This window comes from Selaginella moellendorffii, unplaced genomic scaffold, assembly GCF_000143415.4.
Source record: "Selaginella moellendorffii unplaced genomic scaffold, v1.0 SELMOscaffold_30, whole genome shotgun sequence".
Classification (NCBI taxonomy): domain Eukaryota; kingdom Viridiplantae; phylum Streptophyta; class Lycopodiopsida; order Selaginellales; family Selaginellaceae; genus Selaginella; species Selaginella moellendorffii.
In genome coordinates, this window is record NW_003314291.1 from 582,943 (window position 1) to 604,210 (window position 21,268).

The 21,268-nt window shown below is 42.9% G+C and overlaps 3 protein-coding genes and 2 long non-coding RNA genes across 10 annotated transcripts; 2 read left to right on the forward strand and 3 right to left on the reverse strand.

Annotated features, from left to right (window-relative positions):
• The first annotated feature begins 44 nt into the window (after positions 1-44).
• Positions 45-826, forward strand: LOC9646561 (embryonic protein DC-8). Its single transcript, XM_024681368.1, has 3 exons — positions 45-243; positions 416-571; positions 644-826. The coding sequence occupies exons 1-3, from the start codon at positions 136-138 to the stop codon at positions 722-724; spliced, it is 345 nt and encodes a 114-aa protein (XP_024537136.1). The 5' UTR covers positions 45-135; the 3' UTR covers positions 725-826.
• A 2,955-nt stretch (positions 827-3,781) lies between these two features.
• Positions 3,782-5,100, reverse strand: LOC112348502. 6 transcript variants are annotated; one of them, XR_002993062.1, is made up of 7 exons: positions 4,974-5,100; positions 4,786-4,897; positions 4,627-4,700; positions 4,481-4,570; positions 4,287-4,416; positions 4,172-4,241; positions 3,782-4,113 (listed from the first exon to the last, which is right to left on the reverse strand). It is a non-coding gene; the product is annotated as an uncharacterized LOC112348502 (long non-coding RNA). The 6 variants fall into 6 exon arrangements; XR_002993065.1 differs by having other exon boundaries at positions 4,804-5,100; XR_002993064.1 differs by having other exon boundaries at positions 4,481-4,553; positions 4,798-5,100.
• A 6,582-nt stretch (positions 5,101-11,682) lies between these two features.
• On the reverse strand, positions 11,683-15,367 carry LOC9646563 (probable helicase MAGATAMA 3). Its single transcript, XM_024681369.1, has 20 exons — positions 15,258-15,367; positions 15,051-15,207; positions 14,842-14,975; positions 14,620-14,793; positions 14,372-14,557; positions 14,289-14,324; positions 14,147-14,229; positions 14,040-14,090; positions 13,883-13,994; positions 13,720-13,825; positions 13,562-13,659; positions 13,398-13,508; positions 13,254-13,346; positions 13,152-13,205; positions 13,041-13,099; positions 12,906-12,990; positions 12,483-12,848; positions 12,298-12,420; positions 12,153-12,239; positions 11,683-12,086 (listed from the first exon to the last, which is right to left on the reverse strand). Exons 1-20 carry the CDS (start codon positions 15,348-15,350, stop codon positions 11,856-11,858), a joined length of 2,439 nt encoding a protein of 812 aa, XP_024537137.1. The 5' UTR covers positions 15,351-15,367; the 3' UTR covers positions 11,683-11,855.
• Positions 15,368-15,924: 557 nt separating this feature from the next.
• Positions 15,925-16,827, forward strand: LOC112348511 (pentatricopeptide repeat-containing protein At4g14820-like). Its single transcript, XM_024681174.1, has one exon. The coding sequence runs from the start codon at positions 15,925-15,927 to the stop codon at positions 16,825-16,827; it is 903 nt and encodes a 300-aa protein (XP_024536942.1).
• Positions 16,828-16,948: 121 nt separating this feature from the next.
• Positions 16,949-18,218, reverse strand: LOC112348569. Its single transcript, XR_002993108.1, has 5 exons — positions 18,056-18,218; positions 17,708-18,008; positions 17,385-17,621; positions 17,161-17,333; positions 16,949-17,103 (listed from the first exon to the last, which is right to left on the reverse strand). It is a non-coding gene; the product is annotated as an uncharacterized LOC112348569 (long non-coding RNA).
• Between the last annotated feature and the right edge of the window lie 3,050 nt (positions 18,219-21,268).

Below are 21,268 nucleotides of genomic sequence, written 5' to 3' on the forward strand. Positions count from 1 at the left end.
TAACCATATTCGCCAAGTATAAAACGGGAGCTCCTTGCTCTCGCATCCTCATCAAGTTCTCAGCGTTCTTCACACCAGTTGTTTGGATTTCTCTCTTTCTTCCGAATCGTTTTTTTCGTAGTTCGATCTTCGGCAATGGCATCTGAAAAGGCCCAGGAGCTCAAGGACACCGCCGGACAGAAGTGGAACGAGGCCACCGGCGCGGGGCAGCAAAAGACTGGAGAGGCCCAAAAGCACTCACAGGTTTGTCAATCTCTCTTCCAGTTGCTCCTCTGGATCCTCTGAAGCTCTCGAGAGATGTTTTGTATGGAGTGATCCTTTCAAGCCTCTCGGGAGTTTTGATTGTTCCTCTAAATCGTTCATGGATCCGAATTTCAATTGGTAATCGACTTTGACACCATTTTGTGACGAACAGGAGGCTGCTGGTGCCACCAAGGAGAAGACCCACGAGGCCGGCCAGGCGACCCAAGACAAATGGGGTCAAACCAAGCAGGGCACCGGTGACGCTACTCATGGAGCTCAAGCCAAGGCGGCCGAGGCCAAGGACCACACCGGAAATGTCTTGCAGCAGGTATTTCGTTTAATATCTCCGTTCGTTCTTCCAACATCTCTTTAACATTTTTGGTGATTTGTTCTTTGCAAGGTTGGAGACCAGGTGAAAGGAACCGTGGAGAAGGCCAAGGAGACCCTCTCTGGCGGTGGCAACAACAATCCCACCAAGTAAAAGTGTGAATCGAATCAATCCATCGCGCTCTTCATCACACTATTGAGGATTGGTTGTACAAATAAGTCGCATATGAATATAATCTTGTCCCGTGTGTAAAAATTGGTCTGCGCTCTGACCTTTAGGGCATAAAGTTCTTACAAATTTTAGGTTAAAGCCAATGGTTTGTGGAACCCCCTTGGGGCCTAAAGTTCTTATTGAGTTTTAGGTTAAAGTTACTGTTTGTGGAACCTTTAGTTAGAGCTTAAAATTCAAATTCTAGGGCTAGGGTTTCCTGGACATGGCGACGAGCAAGGCATGGCGAGGCACGGCAGGGATTTCGAGCCTGATGCCGGAGCTCGTCAGGGATATCCTTCGCAGGCTGCCGTTCTCGGGCGATGCGTGTGCCAGGTTCCGGAGCTCGTACAGGGACAGCGCTCGGTTCTTCTAATTCGATCCAGGACAGCAGCGGCGCGGTGCTGCGATGGGCGCCGCGGCACTTCGGAAACGTGGAGAGGGATGTTCCCGACTGGATGTGCGCCGTGTCGCAGGACAAGCGCCTCGTCCTGGCGCGCTCCTCGCAGAAGAGGAGGCTCTCCGTCGGGAGTCCCTTCGTGGGCAAGTGGGAGGAGATCCCCTACTTGCGATTCGGGGACACGTCCGAATTCTTCTCCCGGGGATTACAAGGTTGTGGTGTGGTTCTCGGATGGCACGCTCTACACCTTTGCTCGCGGCCAGGCGGCGTGGATTCCTGCCAAAGGGGGGGGCGGCCCCGGATCGATCCCGGCGCTGCTGGATGGTGTAGTGTATTGTACCGCTTCGCACGATCGCAAGTGGCTCCTCCAGTATGACTTGACACGCAACAAGTTCTTGTTTTCGCATCTGTATGACAAAGTTGGCGATGGTGTCTGTGTAGCTGCCTGGGGTGACAAGCTCTATGTGCTCGTGCTCAATGTGGTGGAGAAGGGCAGAGTGGAGATTTGGGAAGTCCGTTTTGAAGTGAAAGAAATCTGGACTGAATTTGTGAGTAAGTATGATGTGGGTTTGGAGGCTGGGGAGTTTAGATTTACTGGGCAAGCTGGGAGTGTTCTCAGCTTTTCTTGCTCTTGCAAAGGTAAGAAGGGCAAGGTTTGCTTCTCATATGATCTGAATTCAAGGACTTGGGCTAGGCAAGGGTTTGCTTGCTCAATAGCTGTGCCAGTACAGCTAGCTTACTAAATACTTCTTAAATGTACATAAACTGGTTGAATTCTTTTTGAAACTACTATTTAGATGAATAGTTATTCAATAAATTGATACTCAATTGGAGAAATATTTTTATTTAATCAGACAATTCATAATGCTATTAATGTTACTAAGAGTGTTTATAAAATCTTGTCAAATTGTAAAATAAGTAATAAATCTATAATAAAAAATACAAATGGTAAAGAGGAACTTAAACAAGTACTTAAACAATCCTAACGTAAAAGTTTTACTACTTTTTCATTGTAAAAAAAAATTCAGGATTTTAGAAAACTGGACTATCAATAATAAATTTTAACAAGTTTATATAATTAAAGAGGTGTATTTACATATATACATGTGCAATAAATATTACTAGTGCATTCTTGTATTATTACTCTAAATGCACTTTTTCTATAAGATTTTTGCAATACATTTTAGCTATACTTTATGAATGATAAAACTATTCTCATGGTGAAATAAATCTTTTTTTCTTTCATAAGTATATATATGTAACAAAATCTTAAATTTTTTATTATATATAGCTTATATTATTTTAAATAAGTTAAGTGACTGATATATAACTAAAGTAACATAATATATTTTGTAAAGTAAATATGTTAAGTCATAGGTGAAAAAGAAACTTAAAATATAAATGTTTCATATATTAAAACAATTTATATAAAATATATTTCTCAATTATCCAAAATTAAGGATAAAAATTTAAAATATTAATAAGTTTTATTTATAAATAAAAATATAGTGTTTATTAATTTACAGAATATAAAGATAATAAATTATAATTTTTAACACAAATATTATTTATTATAAGAGAATAATACACACAAATAATAGTGAATTTTTATACTAATATTAAACTTCAAAAGGAAAAGGAATACGAAGTCGAGGTTATCTTCAATACGCGCAAAAGTAAGCGACAAAGACATAAGGTGAGGAACTTCTAAGGAGGAATCACAATCAACGTAATAGATGTGGTGGTCGTGGTCAAAGATAAGTTAATTCTTTTTACATTTATTTTTAATTAATAGCATTTATTTATGTTTTTTTGTCTTCCTAGACTTTTTCATAGCCATATAACAAAAATGAGAGAAAAAAAGCTCAAAAAGAGTTATAAAAAGTTTATAAGTTTTTTTATTGTAAAAAATTTAAATGTAACCCATTTATCATTTAATAATATAAATAAAGAAAATAAATTTAAAACATATCATTAAATAAGGATAAATTATTAGCATAGTGATTACTTATATTTATTTTACAAAAATAATAAAATAAAATTTAAAATGGCTAAAGAAGATTTGGATAGAAAAATGTATTTAAGGCATTTATATAGTTCAGCTTTAGTGACTTGATGTTGGTAGCAAACCAACTTTATATGCACAACGTTTAAGTATATCAATTTATACATTTAAGTGATCTAAATACTAAGATATTAAATTAAATTGTTTTAATTTAAAAGTTATAATATAATTTATATTATATTATATTTGTAGTGCTCGGGATATAGGAATAAGTATATTAATTAAGTTTTAGAACCTTGCTTATATACAAGAATGGATAGAGTAAATTCAATCCCAAATGAACGGTCCATTTGCTATAGTATTATAATTAGTGTATTATTTAGCTAGGGTAATACATGTATATACATATATATATTTAAAAACTTTAAATGCCTTACTTTTTAGTGAGGAATATTTATAAAAATATTTATGACCAAATGAAGTTATTATTATAAAATATGTTATCAAACAATAATATGTTCTACATTCAATAAGAGGACTTATATAAAACTTTTCATCATATGCATTTTACATTTTATATTTGATCTAAAATGTTCATTTAATATTCTATGAATAAAAATTTAAAATTGTTTATCTAGAAATAATTTTAATTTATTTTAACACAGAGGGGGGAAGAATGATTAATCTAAAGCATATACCATACAGGCGGATGAGCTTTGTCGCCTTTGCTCGCTCGAGGGTCAAGAAGGCGATGCGCATAATTTCCCCACACAGGTCTGGTCCTGTACCACACTGCGTGGACAGCATTATATCAGCTCAAGGTGACTAGGAACCTATGCAACACACACTCGAAGAGCAGTTTTCCGAAAAGTAATCTGTCTGAGCCCGGGGATAGCGGATGAATCCTTGTTGGTAAAGCTCTTCCGCGGCCTGCAAGTTCAAAGGTTGCCGATTGATAAACACGAACCAACAGCTTAGAGATTCACACCTTCATTGTCTACCCAAGGCATTCCCCGCTTTGGATTTTTACGTGGCTCATGTCCAGCAACAGAGAAAACCTGAAAGAGAAGGCTTAAATTCTTTCGAGCATGCACGAATGTTACCGTAGCAAGAGGCGGAAACGTAGTAACTAAGCAAGCTACGACTTACGCCCATTTGAAGGACGCTCTGTCGTTCTCCGAGCTGTACACGCAGTTTATGGTCCAAAAACCTTCAGGATGAACTTGCCAGTATCTTTCAACGACAAAGCCTTGAGTATGTTGGCTACTGGAATGGAGATTCTCTTTTCTCTCGTTACCTGGCACGGGCCATGGCTCGTCAAATGGAAGAACAAAGCGGTCCTTGTCTGAAAGCGAGTGAAGGAAGCACCTCTACGTTCATCGATCTCCTAGACATCTGTTAGAACCAAAAACGAAAAAGGAACTTTAAAGCTTAGAGAAAAACCTGGCGGGCGTCCACAGCATCCGAAAGATTGATCTGACCGGGTGCCAATTCTGTGCAGCGTGTGCTGGATTACCCTGCAAAAACTATCAGTCCCAAAAGAATAGAAACAATGGAAGCGTCTCGAAAAATGCTGAGAAGCGAGCGTAAGAGTCCACTAACATTGAGACAAACCTCTACCACTTCGTAGGCAATGTTCTCGCCTTCTCGATCAATTAACTAGCTAGAGCTTTCTCCCATTTCTCCTCGACCGCAAGATATCGTTTACTAAACCCTAAAGGAAACATGGCGGAGGAAAGGATCTGTGAAATCTACTGATGGCGTGGTTGTGGGCGAGCGGAAAAATCTACCTGGGGGAGGGGTGGAGGCCGGCCAATACATCTATGAACTATGCCATGATGGCGTGTGCTATATCTCTTACAATGCGTCCTTCATGCAGGCCCTTTTGTTGTTTGTGTGCTTCTGATGAAGTGGCGTGTTAATCATTTCTCAATACCTCCTCGTTAGTGGATTTTGAAGTTTCATTTTTTGGTTTTCCTTTTTTTAACATTTGACGTGGAAACAATGTTTCCATCCTCAAACTATTTTTCATTGGAATATATATAAAAAATATTAAACTTTGTTATATGGAGTATTTAACAAATATAAACTATCATTAACTAACATTATCATTGTAAGTGTTCCAATACTATTACAAATTATTTAATTGTGATCCCTTATTCTCAAATTTGATATAATGGATATTAATTGCTATTTTTATTAAACGTTTATGTGATACTATCCATTATTTATTAGTTCAGTTAATGATAGTTTAAACACTCCATATTACAAACTATATAACAAAGTTATATATATATATATGTATGTATGTATGTATGTATGTATGTATATAAAATTTTGAAGTTAATATTTATATGATCATATAATTATGATATGATAGATATAAACATATATTAGGCTTTGGCAAGTATATGAAAGAAAGAATTTAAAAAGGAAAATGAAGTTAAGAATGAGACTACTTCCTGTCTTCACATTATCAGTGTTATTTATAAAGCCAAAAGAAAAATTAATATAGATTTATTAGGAAAAAAATGTTGGGAATGAGACTACTTTCTATCTTCACATTATCAGCACTATTCATGAAAATTAATATAGATTTATTATTAAAAGTTTTTAATTATATTTATAAATATATTCTATAATTAACATACTTACTAATTTATTCTATAGATTTTCTTATACATGGTTCAAATGAAGTAATAACAAAGCCGTCTGGATCTTCTATTTTGCTCCAAGAATTAGTGTCCAAATTAAAATAAGTAGGAGGGATATAAGTAGGAGGGATATTGTAACCTGCATAAATCACTATATAATCTCCATGGATGCTGATGTTGAAACATGGTTCCAAAATGGATGGATCATCTTCAAATTGTTCTTCCCATTTTACTCCGAAAAACTCAGTCAAAAAAACCTGATTTATTATATTCCAAGATAATTCCACTTTATCAAGTTCGAAAACACTGAAATACTTATCTCCGTATCCCCTTGGGTGGCTAAATGCCACCAAAATCCATCTTCCCTTATGTTGAAATATACGATGGGCATGACACCTGTATTCCAAAATCTTCCTTGGAATGTCTATCAATACCACAGAACTCTGCCACCTTTCCATGTCATCTGTTATTCCAAACACTTCAATCCCTCCTCCTCCAAGGGTATAAGGTGTAACAACAAACTCAAGGCATTCTTTGTTGTTTTCTATCCAAAGCTCAAGCTCTTCCAAGCTCAAGAAGACCCTTTGATTGTTGTCCCAACTCTGCCACTCCCAAACCTTGGAATTAAAGAAGAAAACCTTCTTTGCTTGATCATGTTCTTTGAGCGGTGAAAAGTCAATACGATTGTTCCCAGTGAGGACAAATATCTTGAAACTATCCCTGGAACTTCCTGAATCATCATCCACCAATAGCTCGACATGATTCAACTTCCCGAGATATTTATCAAATTCATCCTCCTCTTCGTCTCGTGGAAATAATGGAAGCCCTTTCCACTGTCGCGTGAAAGGGTTTCCGACCCAGAAGCTCTCCCATCCGAAACTAAAGAAGAGGCCCTTGCAGGTTGCTAGGCAATCAAGGCCATCCTCCTCGTAGAATGGATGGAGGTCCAGCTTGAACCGCCGCTCGGAGGCAACAAACCACACCTCGTACTCTTGGTCATCCATACATACCAGCACACCGGGCTCGCTCGGATCTTTAATCGCATGGAGCCACTCTTGGTAGAGCTCTATGATGCAAGATTTCCATTCCTTGCACACGGCCGTGCATCTTGCCAGATCCCGCTTGGGCAGAAGCCGCCGCTCGAATAACGCACGCGCTACTTCCATACCCTAGTTCCCCAAAAAAGGAAAACAAGTCCGTTTAACGCTGGATGAATCGATGCAAGCCTCGCAAACACTTTTCTCCAGTTTGGACGAGCAAAATGTGTTCAAACCTGGGGAACAAATAAGAAAGAAAATGAATCACAATGGAAGTGTGAGAGACACTATCAACACCACTTAGCGGGTGATGCAACGCTTGGACTACACCGATAAGCATGGAGCGAGCGTCTCCTTCTTCGTAAACACTCGTCAGATAGTTATGCATCTCGATCAAGGCCTGTAAAGAAGCAGAACAAAGATTTGTAAAAAGAAGTGGAAGATAGAAATCACAAAAGTTTTCCTGACCTTGTGATCAAGCTGAGAGACTTCGGTCATGGCTCCTTTAAACCATTCAAAGGAGACTGTGATGGTGCTCCATGTGGTCCATTAACACAGCATATCTACAGGGAAAAAATTTAGAGATCATACGAAAAGCTAAGAAAACAAACTTGATACGACCTGCACATAAGCCATGAAAAACTTGTTAGTTTTCTTCACGAGAAACTTACTTGAGAGAACATTTTCATTCGCTCTGGAGTCCAATCCCCGAGACTGCGTATGTGTACACTTACATACTCATCTCCCAGTGCGGAAGTTCTGGAGAATGGATGCCTGTAACACAAAAAAATCTTTCAGAAAAAAAAAAACTTTTGTTTCACACAACTCTAGCTTACCATTCGAAGGGCGAAACAGCCGGGCCTTGCAAGAAGAGATACATTGCACTCTGATATCTAAAGCCCGGAGGTTTAGTCATGTATAAAGCAAGAACATTTTCCTGGGTAAATGAAACATCGTTAAAAAAGGATCGATCAAGCAAAACTTGAAAAGATCCAACTTTGTTTACCTTTACAATGCTAACCTTTTAAGTACAAGCTTGTAGAGCGGTAGTTATATACATCCAGGCCTGCGAGAACAATGAAACACGAAGAAGAAGAAAGGTGTTTACCGTATTTTCTCTCCAGTCCCGAGCGAGGAACAAAACAATGGAGTGAACGATGAGAAGACCGTAAACGAGGACGATCAAATGGTGCGAGTACCATTTTAAAAGGCATTGAAGCCCGTCAAACCTGTGGAATGGCCAGTGGAGCTTAACGATATTTCTCCTCGACCAGTGCGTGGCCAGCAAAAACGCGATGATCATGAGCAGCACCATTCATTCCCTCGATCAAAAGCACCAAATCCAGGTACATCGGCTGCGCAGACTTGAAGTTCACGTGTACTATCTGTATGACCTTGATGTAGTCCACAGTGGAAATCCGGTAAAATTGAAGGTTAAGTGATTGCTGCTGCAACCAGCTGATCTAAGGAAGGAAAAAACAGAAGAACATATAAGAAGCTCTGACTGTGAAGATTCGTCAATAAAAAAAGGACGACAATGGCGATGGTGATGAAGCAATGAAAAGTATAAGAAATGCATAAACAATAAAGCACGTCAAAGCAGACCCAAGCCAAGTACCAGAGACGGCCGGAACAATACTTTAGCTTTTCACTGTCAGGATCACAAGAACAATCAATCAGTCAAGGAAGAACATTACGATCAACTGGTTGAAACGAGAGAAAAATAAAGCAAAGGAAAGAAACACCAGGGACCCGCAAGCAAGAGAATCAACCCAGAAGACGAAAACAAAAAGCCAAACTTGCCGGTAGCGGAGTAAGAAGAACTTGTAAGCAAAAAACCAAACCACTGGAGAAGATGGAACTTGCAGCGAAGGGTAAGAAGAAGGACAAAAGAGAGAAATATCGTGGTGACGAAGAACCAAACACCAGACTAAAAACATACCTGCAACAGTAGCTGCTCCAAATCCCCGATCCATGTCAGAATGGGTGATCATCATCACAACCTTCACAGATTATTCTAGTTAGCACAATGCCCAGGTAACTTGGAAACACAAACTTTTGACAGTCATGAATTCTGGCTCTCCACCAGTGGCAACAGGGGCGATGCTTATCGACTGTGGGACAGTTTCTTTCTTCTTCTTCCTTGTCTGTAGCTTAAAGGACGCTTGAACGAAACAACAAAGTTCTGCATCAGTAAGTAAACAATTGGTGTCAACGAGCACGTACCAGTGCTTCCAGAAAGACAAGGTGCAATTATGTGTAACACAATCCTGTCCAAAAGAAAAAGTGTATAGAAAGAGCATGTCACGTTCACAACAAGGCAGCAATAGAGTTCTCATAATCTGTTAAGCGTTTTGACATCTCTCTCAGATCTGGAAATGGAGCAAAAAGATTCACATTTTAAAACATAAAATCTGGAGCTCTTACCAGAGAGAATGGTGAAATCAAATGTGTACAAAGGGACTCTCACCCACAAGTCACGAGCTGAGTGTAGATTTCCCCCATAGGCGTGTTGTACTAGCGGCTTGGACTTCATGGCTCTCCCGGAAGAATTTTGTTGATGGAAGTACGCAAGAATTTCGTTGAATACATTGATTCAAAAGAAAAGGAAGATCAGAAACGCTGGCAAAAGGCAAAACAAAAAGCACCTTGATAATGCCGGTACCAAGCAATCTCGGATCTTGGTAGCGGTAATCTCGGATCTTAAGCAGGCACCAGCCTCCATGGGACATGGTTCCGAGCTCATAGTGAAAATCAAGAACAAAAACTGGAAGGAAGAACTAACCTGTGCCAAGCTTGCTCGTAACTGAAGTAAGAACTCTTGACAAGCTCTACCTCCGCACCTTGTGTCTCCTCGTCAACTGCAAATCAAACAAAGTCATGGAATGCAAAAGAGAAAGAGAAACAAAAACGATAAGAAGCCACCTTGCTTTCGAAGAGAGCCAATAAAAGACCCTTCCATTTTTGTGTTGGTCTAGATGTGCTTGGAACTTAACTGCGTCAAGCATAAAACCTACAAAAGTCGCTAAACATCATACCGTTACCTGGAAAAAAAAGCGAAAGAAGCGCGTTCTGATCGAATGGACTCCGTCCGTGTGAATTTACGATCGTGCACACCAAACTCGTCCTCCGATCTGGATGTTCTCGAGAAACAATCCCGTCTGCCAAAGAAATCTCTCTCTCTCTCTCTCTCTCTCTCTCTCTCTCTCTCTCTCTCTCTCTCCCCAACGAGCCGTCCATGATTGAGCCGGCCCTGGAATTCGACGGCGGAGCGATCGACTATGTGTGCATTTGCCGACACAGCAGCTCCCATGCCCGATCTACATGCCACCCGCGTCACACCGCGCGGATTGCCCGTGGCAAAGCTTAGCTTCAAGAAGAAGCTAGGCGAGAAGAGCGCCAGGAAACATTTCCCACCTGGCATCAATGGTCTGGAGAATCCCATGGCGCTGGCGCTAATACCAAGTGAAGAGCAAGATGGATTGATTGCTACTGCCTCTGGCAGAAATTCCATGGTGGAGGCTGCTCAATTCTGGCCGCAGTTCCATGGCAATGCTCGATGCTGGTGCTGCGATGGCAAGGCTCGATTGTAATGTCTGGCCATGCCGCGATGGTGAGGGTCTATTCCAGCCGCCTTGCGATTGGCAATGATCGCTGCTTCCAGCTGTCGTGCGATGGCAATGATCGCTGCTTCCGGCCGTGTTGCGGCTTTCTTGTGTTGGAAGGGCTCGAAATTTATTTGATCAGGCATGCGAGATTTACATGGAGAGAGCATTGGTGCTGCTTCACGCACTTTGTTGGGTGGCACCGTAAATGAATTCCTTGTTTAACAGGTGGTTTTCCAAAAGAATTTTATCGTCTATTTCAGGCAAATGAAGCTGAGCGTATTTGGATGGCATGCATGCTCTACACCGTGAAGAAGCTGGAGAGGAAAGGAGTTCACGCATTTACGCCGTCACAGGTTCTATGGGTGATTAATCTAAGGTGAGCTTCGTTAGTTTTGTTGATTCTTTTGCCCATACTTTAAACTCGTGAATAGTGATTCTAGTACGCTTCCACAGTTCTTAAGAAATTGGATACCAACTCTGGAGGGTATTTTCAGTGGAGAAGACCAAGAAATTTTGATGGTTCTATCCAGGTGAGAGATTGATTACATTGTCAAATTTCCCGACAGTTTTCCTACAGCCACTACAAAAAGTTTCAGGATTACTCGAGTAATGAAAGGACACGATGGCTGCTCTTTCTGGCTGCCCTCCTTGGGCGGCATCCTAATCTTCTTACGTGTACAAACACTCTTCTGGCCGTCATTGTAAGATGTGGTGCTTTGCAACGCTTGATCTCTGGTAAGCTATTTCCAATTTGTAATTTCCATTGATTTTCTTTTCAGATGGCATAGTCCACTTCAAGGGATTGCTACCTATCAATTTGAAACTTCTGGAGGTTATGGCATGTGACTGAAACATAACCGAAGAGGTGGCACACAGGACCAAACTTGTACTTGAAGAGCTAGAACTGAAAGATGGAACGGAAGAGTTACCTCATGAAAACAAATTATGCGGCATTCCAGACTTTTTTGTGACCCTTGAACACTTTAAATGAGTTTTTTACCCCTTTCTTCTTTTAGTGTTTTACTCATTATATTTTGCACCAAAGGTTGATGAAGTTTGTTTTTATCACAAAAACCTTTTATATGAATAATGTTATCAAATTTCTAGTATAATAGTATTCATTAGTGATTGTTAATGCTTTATAGTGCAAATCCCTCACATGATTCCACTTTACCAAAGTTTACTTTTGTTACAAAGATCTTCCAAGTATTTTTTTGTTTTTGTAATTTTTTAGTAGTAGTATTCCATCATATGCTTTATAGCAAGAGTTGTTGTTTTTCTGCAGTGTAAAGGTGCCCAAAATGACACCCGTTGAATTTCACGTTTTTTGGTGGGGCAAGGCTGTGTATGCCACCAATAGAAAAATGCAGCTTTCAATCTTCGCCATCGTTTCCGAAGTCTCCAAAATCGCCTCCATCGCCTCCATCACCTCCATCGCCCGGCTCGTCCTGCTGTTCGGCCTCACCGAGATCGTAGTGAGACGGAAGCTCCATTTCCACTTCCATGGCGTCGCCTTCTTGCACTGGAAGAGGAGGACCATCGGACATTTTCTTTGTGGCTGCTAAGCTCGCCTCGTTAAACAACGCGTGGTAAGGCTTTTGGACCTGTTGGAAACTTTCTTGTAAGCAAGAACAAAGAACAAAGAGAAAAAAAAGATAAAAATAAACTACCTTAAACATCCTGTTTCGCTGCTGTGCGTGCTTGATGAGATTTCCCCAGTGCTCGTCTTGCCTCAAAGCAGCCGCGCATCCGACGACCTAGTTAACAAAAAGAACAAAAAAACGGAAATGAAAGCGAGAGAGAGAGTCTACATACCAGCATTGAAGCTCTTGCTCTCGTTAAACCGACGTTCATTCGGCGAAAGTCGGACACAAAGCCAATGCCTTTGCTCTTGTTTGCTCGCACACAAGAGAATATAGCTATGTCTTTCTCACGTCCCTGTAAAAGACCAAGTAAATAAACAAAAAACAATATCATCTGCGAGCATGAGAAATAAGTACCTGGAAACCATCTACAGTGTTGATGTCGATAAGTCGAGCGGCATCCTTTCCCAGAACTTCGGCAAATCGGGTACGTAACGTTGTCACTTGGTACTTGTAAGGAGAGATCACGGCGACGTGAGGCCCGCCCTTGAGCTCGGGATATAACGCGATAAGATGGCGATACAAGACCAACACAAACTCGGCCTCGTCACTGTTTATGTAGGAGCCGCTCCCTGGAGGTTGAGTTTCGCGGCCTTCAATGTCAAAGAAAGCGAACGGGCCAAAGCAGCAGTACTCATGCCACGCTCGAGAAGTTTGCTGCTCCACTTCAGCACCATCCTCCAGAGCTTCTCCGTAGAATTCTTTGGACGGGAAATCTCGAATCTACAATGCTTATATGCGTGAGACAATGGCAATGCATAAAGCGGATCGAATGCTTACTTGAGGATGCATGCGATATTGCGTGTTGAGCATTTGCACGGGGTACCCAGCTTTTTGGAAACGTTTAAACATACTTGTTCCATATCTGGTCGAGAGAAAAAAAATGTTAAGTGTCATCGAACAGAATGAACTTACCCGTGCTTCACTGCCTCGGTGGACAACACCGTTGCCGGTAACTGTATTGGATCTCCCACCTGGACTCAGAAATTAACCACAAATAAAGCTATGATGTACAGAAGCACTTACCAGAAACGCTTGCTTGCAACCGTGAGTTAGAGGTACTAAAGTCGAGGGTTCAACCTGATAAAACATACATTGTTACACGCGGAAAAATCTCGGCTAGCTTACAGCTTGAGCAGCTTCATCAATGACGACGACATCAAATCCACGTTTCATCCTCGAAAAAACACTGGAGCCGCTAAAACTTAGAGTCGAACAGACCTGTAAGAGTGTCAGCGAAAAAAAAGATCGCGATGAGTTAGCTTTACACACAATTGCAGCTTCCTCAAGGATTGCCAATCGAACACGCTCCCTCTCTCTTCCACCACCCCCTCCTCGAGCACTAGACATTGAGCGGTCGATGCTTTGCAATCTTTGATCAACCTGGAACCACGGCGTGAAATAAATAAATTTTATAAAAAGCTGCGAACACCAACCAAGTGATCCATACAAACGGACTGAACGGAGTGATGCGCATTCAAGCCCATGCGAACAATACTTGGGACATAACTGTCACCATTTTCGTCGCGAATACCTGGAAAGCGTACAGGAGAACGTAAATTCTATAATTTAGAAAAAGAGTATACCTGTGTACCAGATTTTAACAGTCGCAGTACAATCTCATCCAGAGCAGAGTTTGAAGGTGCACATACGAGAACATGAGCGCGATGCTTACGCGTTGTTCCAACGACTTCGGCTCTCTGCAAAGAAAATTACCATAAGCTTGGATGGAATCATTCAAAACCATTCTGTTATACAAACTGGTTCGGTGCGCAAGGAAAAAAACCATCGTCACCATCCTCCGGCATAATTAAATCGCGTGGGTTTCCAACACCCAGCCATGGCGAAGCTTTAAGCCAGTGATCCAGCCTGCAAAGACAATGACCATTCTAGTTTCCTTTCAAGGTGGCTTACTTTTCATGCGAAGACATCTCGGACTTTTGTAGCAAGCGCAGCGAACCCTCTCTGTGTAAGTAAAATCAGTGGCCTTGCCTTACAAATAGACAAGAAGGGGTACGTACTGAGAAAAGGTTGCCACAGTTGCATGTAAAATGACGCTGAGGAGCCCAAGAATTGTTTGAGTCTTGCCAGTTCCCGGGGGCCCCTGCAAGGCATTTCGAGTAAGAAAAAGAGAGCAAAGTTCAACGACACACAAGTACATACCTGAATCAACACCAAGGGCTGACCACTAAGCCCTGCCTACTTGCCAGATTAGAGCTAAGACTATAAGAATTGCTTGCGAGTACCTGAATAGCGTTAATCTGTGACTGGTTATGCGTGGTTTGTAAATAGTCTTTAAGTCCACGGGGGATCGTTCGACAGCCAGCGGAGACATCTGATGCGCTCGCAGAAACGATTGTATCACTGAAGGCTATAGAGCCTAACGAGCACAAGGCAACGTACTCCCTGGATATCGTCGACAAGTTACAAAGCTGGGAGAACAAAGACTGTAAGAAAGAAAAGAAAACACTGAATAGTAAGTCAGCTCGCTTGCCTTGCAAATGAACCAACCGGATCCAGACGCCTGCAAAGCCAGTCGCAGTCTCGCATCTCTGTCGTTCGAAGAGTCCGATTCCAAGTAAAGCCGAAGCGAGAGAATTTGTAGCCCTTCATGCCCGTCCACCATAGCAAGTGCGTAAGTTTTTGGAAGATCAGCACCACCTAAAGGCTGAACGAAAGGTTAAGACCTTCCTAAAGAAGAGAAGGAAATGCTAACCTCTTTCGTGATGAGAATCAACTCATTGTCTGGGAAAAGTTCGCCTATCTCTGCTCGAACTGCAACCTTGGCAGAGTAAAACTCGTTTACTTTCTCGCAATGCGTGAGCGCTGCGACGTGACACTCAGCCGCACCTAAGAGGAGAAGGAAAGAAAAAGAAAAAGAAGCTATAAGCAACACCACAAGAAGAGCGATGAGAAAACTTTTACCTCCATCGTCATCCCCTCTCACGATCTGTGCTCGGCATTCCTCGAGAAGAAGGGGCTCAAACACAGCAATGTAGTCTTCCAGGCTCGCAAACGTCTGAGGCACGGTGGGCAGCACTGGCGCCGACACGCGATTCTTCCTCTTTTTCGTCTCTGGAGCCTGAAATCAAGAATCCTATGGATTGAATTCCTGCGACGCGGCGACACTACCTTGGATTGAGCTAGCAGCTGGATGTAATCCCACCGGAGCAAGATCTTCTGGAGCTTGGTGTGATGAGACGCCACAATGGACGCCTTGTCCATCGCGCCAAAAGCCCTAACACTAGGGTTTAAGATTGGATACTTGGTATATCCTTTCAGGGTTTTTGGCGCGAAGATTGTCTATTGACTTTGGGTTGACTGAATTGACTTTTTGAAATTTTGAGCACGTGAGCTGAGTTGGCGATTGAGCTAGACAAGTTGGAACACTAGATTTCCAGATTGTGAAAGAGAGAAGCCAAAGATCTTCACTCTGGAGCTACAAAGCCACTGGTATCACCATCTTGTTCATCTCGGCAAGCTCCGTTTCTTCTATGCAAGTTCTCTGTTAAGACGATGGAAAAAGAGAGTAACAAAAGAAACGCTGCTCGAACGATGGAGCTCTTGACATGTCATTGCCCATCACCATTACCATACCATCCAATTAACACGAGGGCACGAGTGGGCGCGCAATTGGCGAGACTGCCACTGCTGTGAGATGGACAAGAGTGGGCGCATTATGGAGGAAGCTCTACATGCAGCAAGGATGCCTACACAGAAGGATATCATTGCATGGACGAGTGAAAAAATGCTCGAGGGTTAAGGTAGGCAATCTTGCTGCTGCAATTGGTGTCTCCTGATGGAAAGGCCATCATCCATTGTGATGTTTAGGCCTCATAGATCCGGTATTCTTTGCGAAGTCCTGTCTGGCAGTGGTGCTGCCCCTGCTCGCTCATCGAGGAGCCAGCAGGGGCCCTTCTCAATATCAAGATCTTGCATTGCGAGCTCCAGCTCCCCAAAACCCCGATTCATTCAGAACTTGGTGGTGGAGATATATGGCAAGTGTGGCAGCACCCAAGATGCGTCCTTGGTCTTCGAGAGCATGCGAGAAAGAAATGTGGTGTCTTGGAATGCCATGGTTTCTGCCATGGCCAAGAACAAGCAGCATGCCCAAGCCATCGAAGTCTTCCGGAGAATGCTGCTCGGCCATGCTGTGTGGATTTGCCGAGAGAGGACTCGGGAGAGAAGCTCTCCCCTTTTGAGAGAGATGGATCTGGAGGGTATAAAGCCTGACTCGGTGACTTTCATTGGAGCGGTGGATGCTTGCGCTAGCCTTCCGTGCCTTACACGAGGAAGAAACATCCACCAAAGAATCGAGAGAATCTATGGGTCTCAACTCGACACAAACCTTGGTAACGCACTTGTAAACATGTATGGAAAGTGTGGCAACTTGGTTCTAGCAAGAGAAACGTTCCAGTCGGTGAAAAAAGATCTTGTCCCTTGGAATGCCATGATCGCCCATAACGGGCATGGCAGTGAAACCGTGGAGCTCTTGCTAGAGTTGAGCTTGGAAGGGATAGAACCCGACCACGTAACTTCGTTGCGAGTGATTTTTGGTTGTGGCAATGCTGGGCTCTTGGAAGATGGGCTCGAGTACCTGACGAGGATGTGTGATGACTATGGATTGATCCCACAAATGAATCACTATGGCTGCATGGTTGATCTACTTGGAAAGGCTGGGTGGCTTTCTCTCCTGGACTGATTCTAGCTGCATACTCTTGATCTGATAATCTTTCTTCGCACGCACGCAAGAGAATATAGCTATGGCTTTCCCTGTAACAAGCATAACACCGTCATCGGCCGGGATGCAAACTAAGTCAAAGTACCTGGAAACCATCCACAGTGTGTCAGTTCCGTCACTGTTTATGTACGAGCCGCTCCCTGCTTCGCGGCCTTCGATGTCAAAGAAAACGAACAAGAGTACTCATGCCACACTCGCTCGGTCTTCACCATCCTCCGTAAAACTCTCTTCTCGAATCTGAAATGCTTATATGCGTGAGACAATGGCAATGCATTGGGCGGATTGGATGCTTACCTGAGGATGCATTCGATATTGTGTGCTGTACCCAGCTTTTTGGAAACGTTTAAACATGCTTCTTCCATATCTGGTCCATAGAGAGAGCGGGCTGCCACAAAAGCAGCGTTTTGGCGAAGTGGTCTTTCTTGTTCGCTCGAACACAAGAATATAGCTCCGGCTTTCTCACGTCCCTAAAAGATGAACCGTAATTTACGCACGAAGACGCCAAGTCTGTGAAGTACCTGAAAGCCATCCACGTCGATAAGTCGAGCAGCCTGGACTTCAGCATAGCAACTCTTCAGCTCCAGATCTTAAGCGATTGGGATGGCGATACCCATGCCCGAGCAGTCTGCTGCTCGTAAACTTCTTTCTCGAACCCGTGATGCATGCCTGAGACAATGCAATCTATTGGACAGAACAGATGATGCATTCGATAATACGTGCTAGTGCGTTGAGCATTTTTCACGAGTCTTCACAGCCTGGTGAAAACAAAAATACGAGGAATGTCACAAAGCCGGGAGATAAACAAGAAAAACAAACTTGAAAGAAATGAGAGTTCACTTACCTTGGAAAACACACCAGCCGGATCCACAAGAGAGCAAAATCTTCTGGAGCTTCCAAAAGGCAGAACATCACCCAGCAACGGAGCTAGCCTGCAAAATGGAATGACGGTTTTCTTGCGGGAGAATCCACTCGAACGATGCCGCTCTTGTGGATGCTCTACGACTGAGAAACGCAAGACTGGAGTTACCAGAAACTGTCCGAGGAGGCCGATGTCGAAACTTCTTCGTTTTGTTCCGGGTTTTCGATCGATCTTTACTTGTGTGTTTTCCGGCGCGATCAAGAACGACACTGGATGGATGCCGCTGGAACGATCAAGATCAACGACGAAGTTGCGGCATACAAGACCTACCTCAGCTTGAATCCTTCGCGCCCGATGCTCTGCGCCACTAATCCAGCCGTGGAAGAGATTGCGCTCCGAGATGAAGCTGCGGAAGCTCAAGAAATGCCGGATTGCTCGCCCCTTTCGCTGTGAGAGGATTCACTCAGCGCGTCGCGCTGCGAGCGCTACTATAATACCCTAAAATCGTGAAGCAGCTCTTACAATTATATCGTGACAGAAACAACGATATCTAAGCTATGGCACCACGAGTATACGTTCTCAAGAACTTCGAGGAGGCCTCGGCCAGCGCCCCCATCGCCGCCCACATTGCCGCTACATCGCCTCCTACTTCCGCCCACATTGCCGCTACATCTCCTCGTCCGAGTTCGTCAGCGTTGCTGCCACCGCCACCGCCGATGCCAGCGTCGCCGCTATCGCCACCGGAAGTGCTGGCATCGCGGACACCATCGTTGCGAGGGGAAAACCGAGACCGCGTCCTCTGCGATCGAGCCCGACGAAAGGGGTATGCTTTGCGGGAGAGCTCGACGCCGCTCATCCTCCGAGGATTCTCATTCTCGCCAGCAGCATCATCGCGATTCGCTGATAGAGGCAGCCGTGTTCGAGCCGTTCGAGGCCGCCGAAAGGGTGCGGCTTTGAGGGAGAGATCGATAGCGCTCATCCGAGGGTTGCCGGCGCGCTCCTCGCGAAGATCATCGCAATTCGCAGCCGCAGGAAGCGGCGCCGCTGGTCGAGGCTCTCGAGACATCTGCCGGGTCACTGGCCCGCTGCGAAGAAATTCCACGCCCCTCCGCGCCATGAGTCGAGTGTAGCGTCGGCAATCCCCCATCTTTCCAAACATACGAAGAAGAAACACAAGATTAAAGGGCTTTTATAGCCGTTGAAAGAAAGTAGAATATTTGCTTTAGAAAACCTTAATGAATATTCCTGAAACTATTTGGGTTTAGATGTAATCATCATTTTCTCAAACACAATTTACCTTTAAGTTCACCACTTTCCATAGCTAACTAAAAGTAATTGTCAAACACAAGAGCAACTTCACGATAACTTTGCTTAGCCTTAGATTGTGTGATCCTATAAAAAATCCCTTAACCTCCATCCATATACACTAGAACAAATATATGTATAATCATTATTTTAGGAATGTCAAACCTCATTGACTCCAAGGATTATTCTTTCACAAGCTTGCCACATGAGTTATTTCTTGCTATTTTGATTCTTGATGCAAGCTTCAATAGTTTTGATTCTCGACCAAGTTTCAATGGCTTCCAAAAGGGAAATTGATTTATATTATGCTATAGATCCTCTAGTTGTATAATAAATCTCATGTGCAATGCATCAGTTGCCCAATACAATAATTTATGTAGCCTTGATGATTAGATTTTGAGCCAGAAAGATTATCAATGTGCTATTATAATTGACAAATGATATTTTTTCTAGTAATTATTTAATTATTCATCAAGTCTTAATTTGTATGATAAATTAAGAAATAATTTGCTACACTTTGCATGTAGCAACGCTTGGTTTGCTTAATAGTAATGTTATTCTTACTTCTTAATCCATTTGATCAAACAAAATTTTATAATTATAAACGTGTTTATAATTTATAAACACAAGATTAATCTTTATCAACCATTAGATGGTAGAATAAAAAAGAATATACTAGAAAGTGTTTAAGAAAGTTTATAAATTATAAATATTGAATATTTGATCATTTATCTAACAAGTAAACGCCCTTTTTTTCCTCAATATACACATCCCAGTTATTGCAATACAGCATAAAGTTACCTGTATTAACAAGTATAGTCGAAGAAAATTAATAATAACAATAATAATAACTCACAGTCTATATGCCAGTATTTCTGCTGAATAGCCAAACACTCCTTGTATTTGTCTTCATAAATCAGCTGCAAATAAGAAAATCCGAATAAAAGTTCGAAAATATAAATATACTTACATCAACCAAGTAGAGAACCATGTCGCTCACATGAACCATCCGAGTTTTGCCAATGTTTTCCAGGCGCGGGTTGGGAACAACATACTGCCCATTCCAAGCTCGCCCTCGTATTGCCTGGAGCTCCTCGAGTGAGAGCTCCACCATTCTAGATTCCTCCCAGCGAGCATTCTCGCACAGGCTCACAAACACACCACAAAACGCCTCTCCAAAGACTTGTGCTGCCGCTCGATACATGAGCTCTTCAGCTTGATCGTTGACGTCTGCATGAAGCTTGACATGCTCCACGAATGAACTCACGGTGGAGCCGCACAGGTTTTGGAGCTCTGCATGGTCAATCTTGCCTTTCGTGGTTCTTACCCAGGTGTAGAGCAAGCGTCCCATTGTCTTGCTCACGTCAATAATACACTGATAAGACCATGATTGCCGAGCATCTTGGCTCCGGTGGTGGGCTTGTGAGTGGTTGTCGAGCCAGTCGTTGATCGCATCGCTATCGCCCAAGTCTGTGTACTTTACCGCCATCACTTCCTACACAGAGAAAAGTATAGGAACTTCGATCAAGATTAACTAGCACATACATACCTTCAACATCTGATGAACAGCAGCTGTGAGATCAATGGACTTGCAATCTATCCTCGTAACAGTGTCAAACCACTTGATGAGTTCCTCGGTCAGCTCCTCCAGTGGTGGATCCAAAGAGGTGGAGTTCTCTGCAAAGATGAGCAATGCGCTGTGTAGTTTCTCGCGGGTGGAAGGATCTGCGTCTTGTGCTTGCTTCTCAAGGGTGACCAGCCACTCGATCGATTGCGCGTAAGTCTTGTGCTGGAGCTGAACCAGCAGCCAGAGATGAACAAGATCACACACTGCCTCAGTCATGTCAAAGAGCCGAGCCGCGTCTTGGATGATTGTCTGCGGCATGGAAGTGGAGGGGAGTTTCGAGACAGCCTCCACCATGGCTGGATGAAAAAACATCACCAAGTTAGAAACAACTATCTGCATTAGAGTCAATACATACCTGTGAGTGCTTCTTCAGTCTCATTTGTGTTGATGACGCATTCCTGCAGAAGCGATACTGTTAGTAACGAACAAAAAAAACATTGAACATATTAGTACCCCATGGTTACGAAACATTTCTTCAACGACTCGAAAGGCAAAGGAAAAGGGTGGCAGGTTCTGCCCATAGCAATCAGCTGCAAATATTGCGAGCAGCACAACATCAGGTGTGGGCGTTTCAAGGACGTGACGAACAGCCTGATGCCAAATCTTCCACC

Bases quoted from the DNA above. Each gene is read 5' to 3' on its own strand.
- LOC9646561 (XM_024681368.1), top strand. From the start codon at position 136: ATGGCATCTGAAAAGGCCCAGGAGCTCAAGGACACCGCCGGACAGAAG. The intron at 244-415 runs GTTTGTCAATCT...TGTGACGAACAG, and splicing joins AGGCCCAAAAGCACTCACAG to GAGGCTGCTGGTGCCACCAA. The intron at 572-643 runs GTATTTCGTTTA...GTTCTTTGCAAG, and splicing joins CCGGAAATGTCTTGCAGCAG to GTTGGAGACCAGGTGAAAGG.
- LOC9646563 (XM_024681369.1), bottom strand. From the start codon at position 15,350: ATGGACAAGGCGTCCATTGTGGCGTCTCATCACACCAAGCTCCAGAAG. The intron at 15,208-15,257 runs GTAGTGTCGCCG...TCTTGATTTCAG, and splicing joins AGCTGCTAGCTCAATCCAAG to GCTCCAGAGACGAAAAAGAG. The intron at 14,091-14,146 runs GTACGTACCCCT...TTACTTACACAG, and splicing joins ACTGTGGCAACCTTTTCTCA to AGAGGGTTCGCTGCGCTTGC.
- LOC112348511 (XM_024681174.1), top strand. From the start codon at position 15,925: ATGGAAAGGCCATCATCCATTGTGATGTTTAGGCCTCATAGATCCGGT.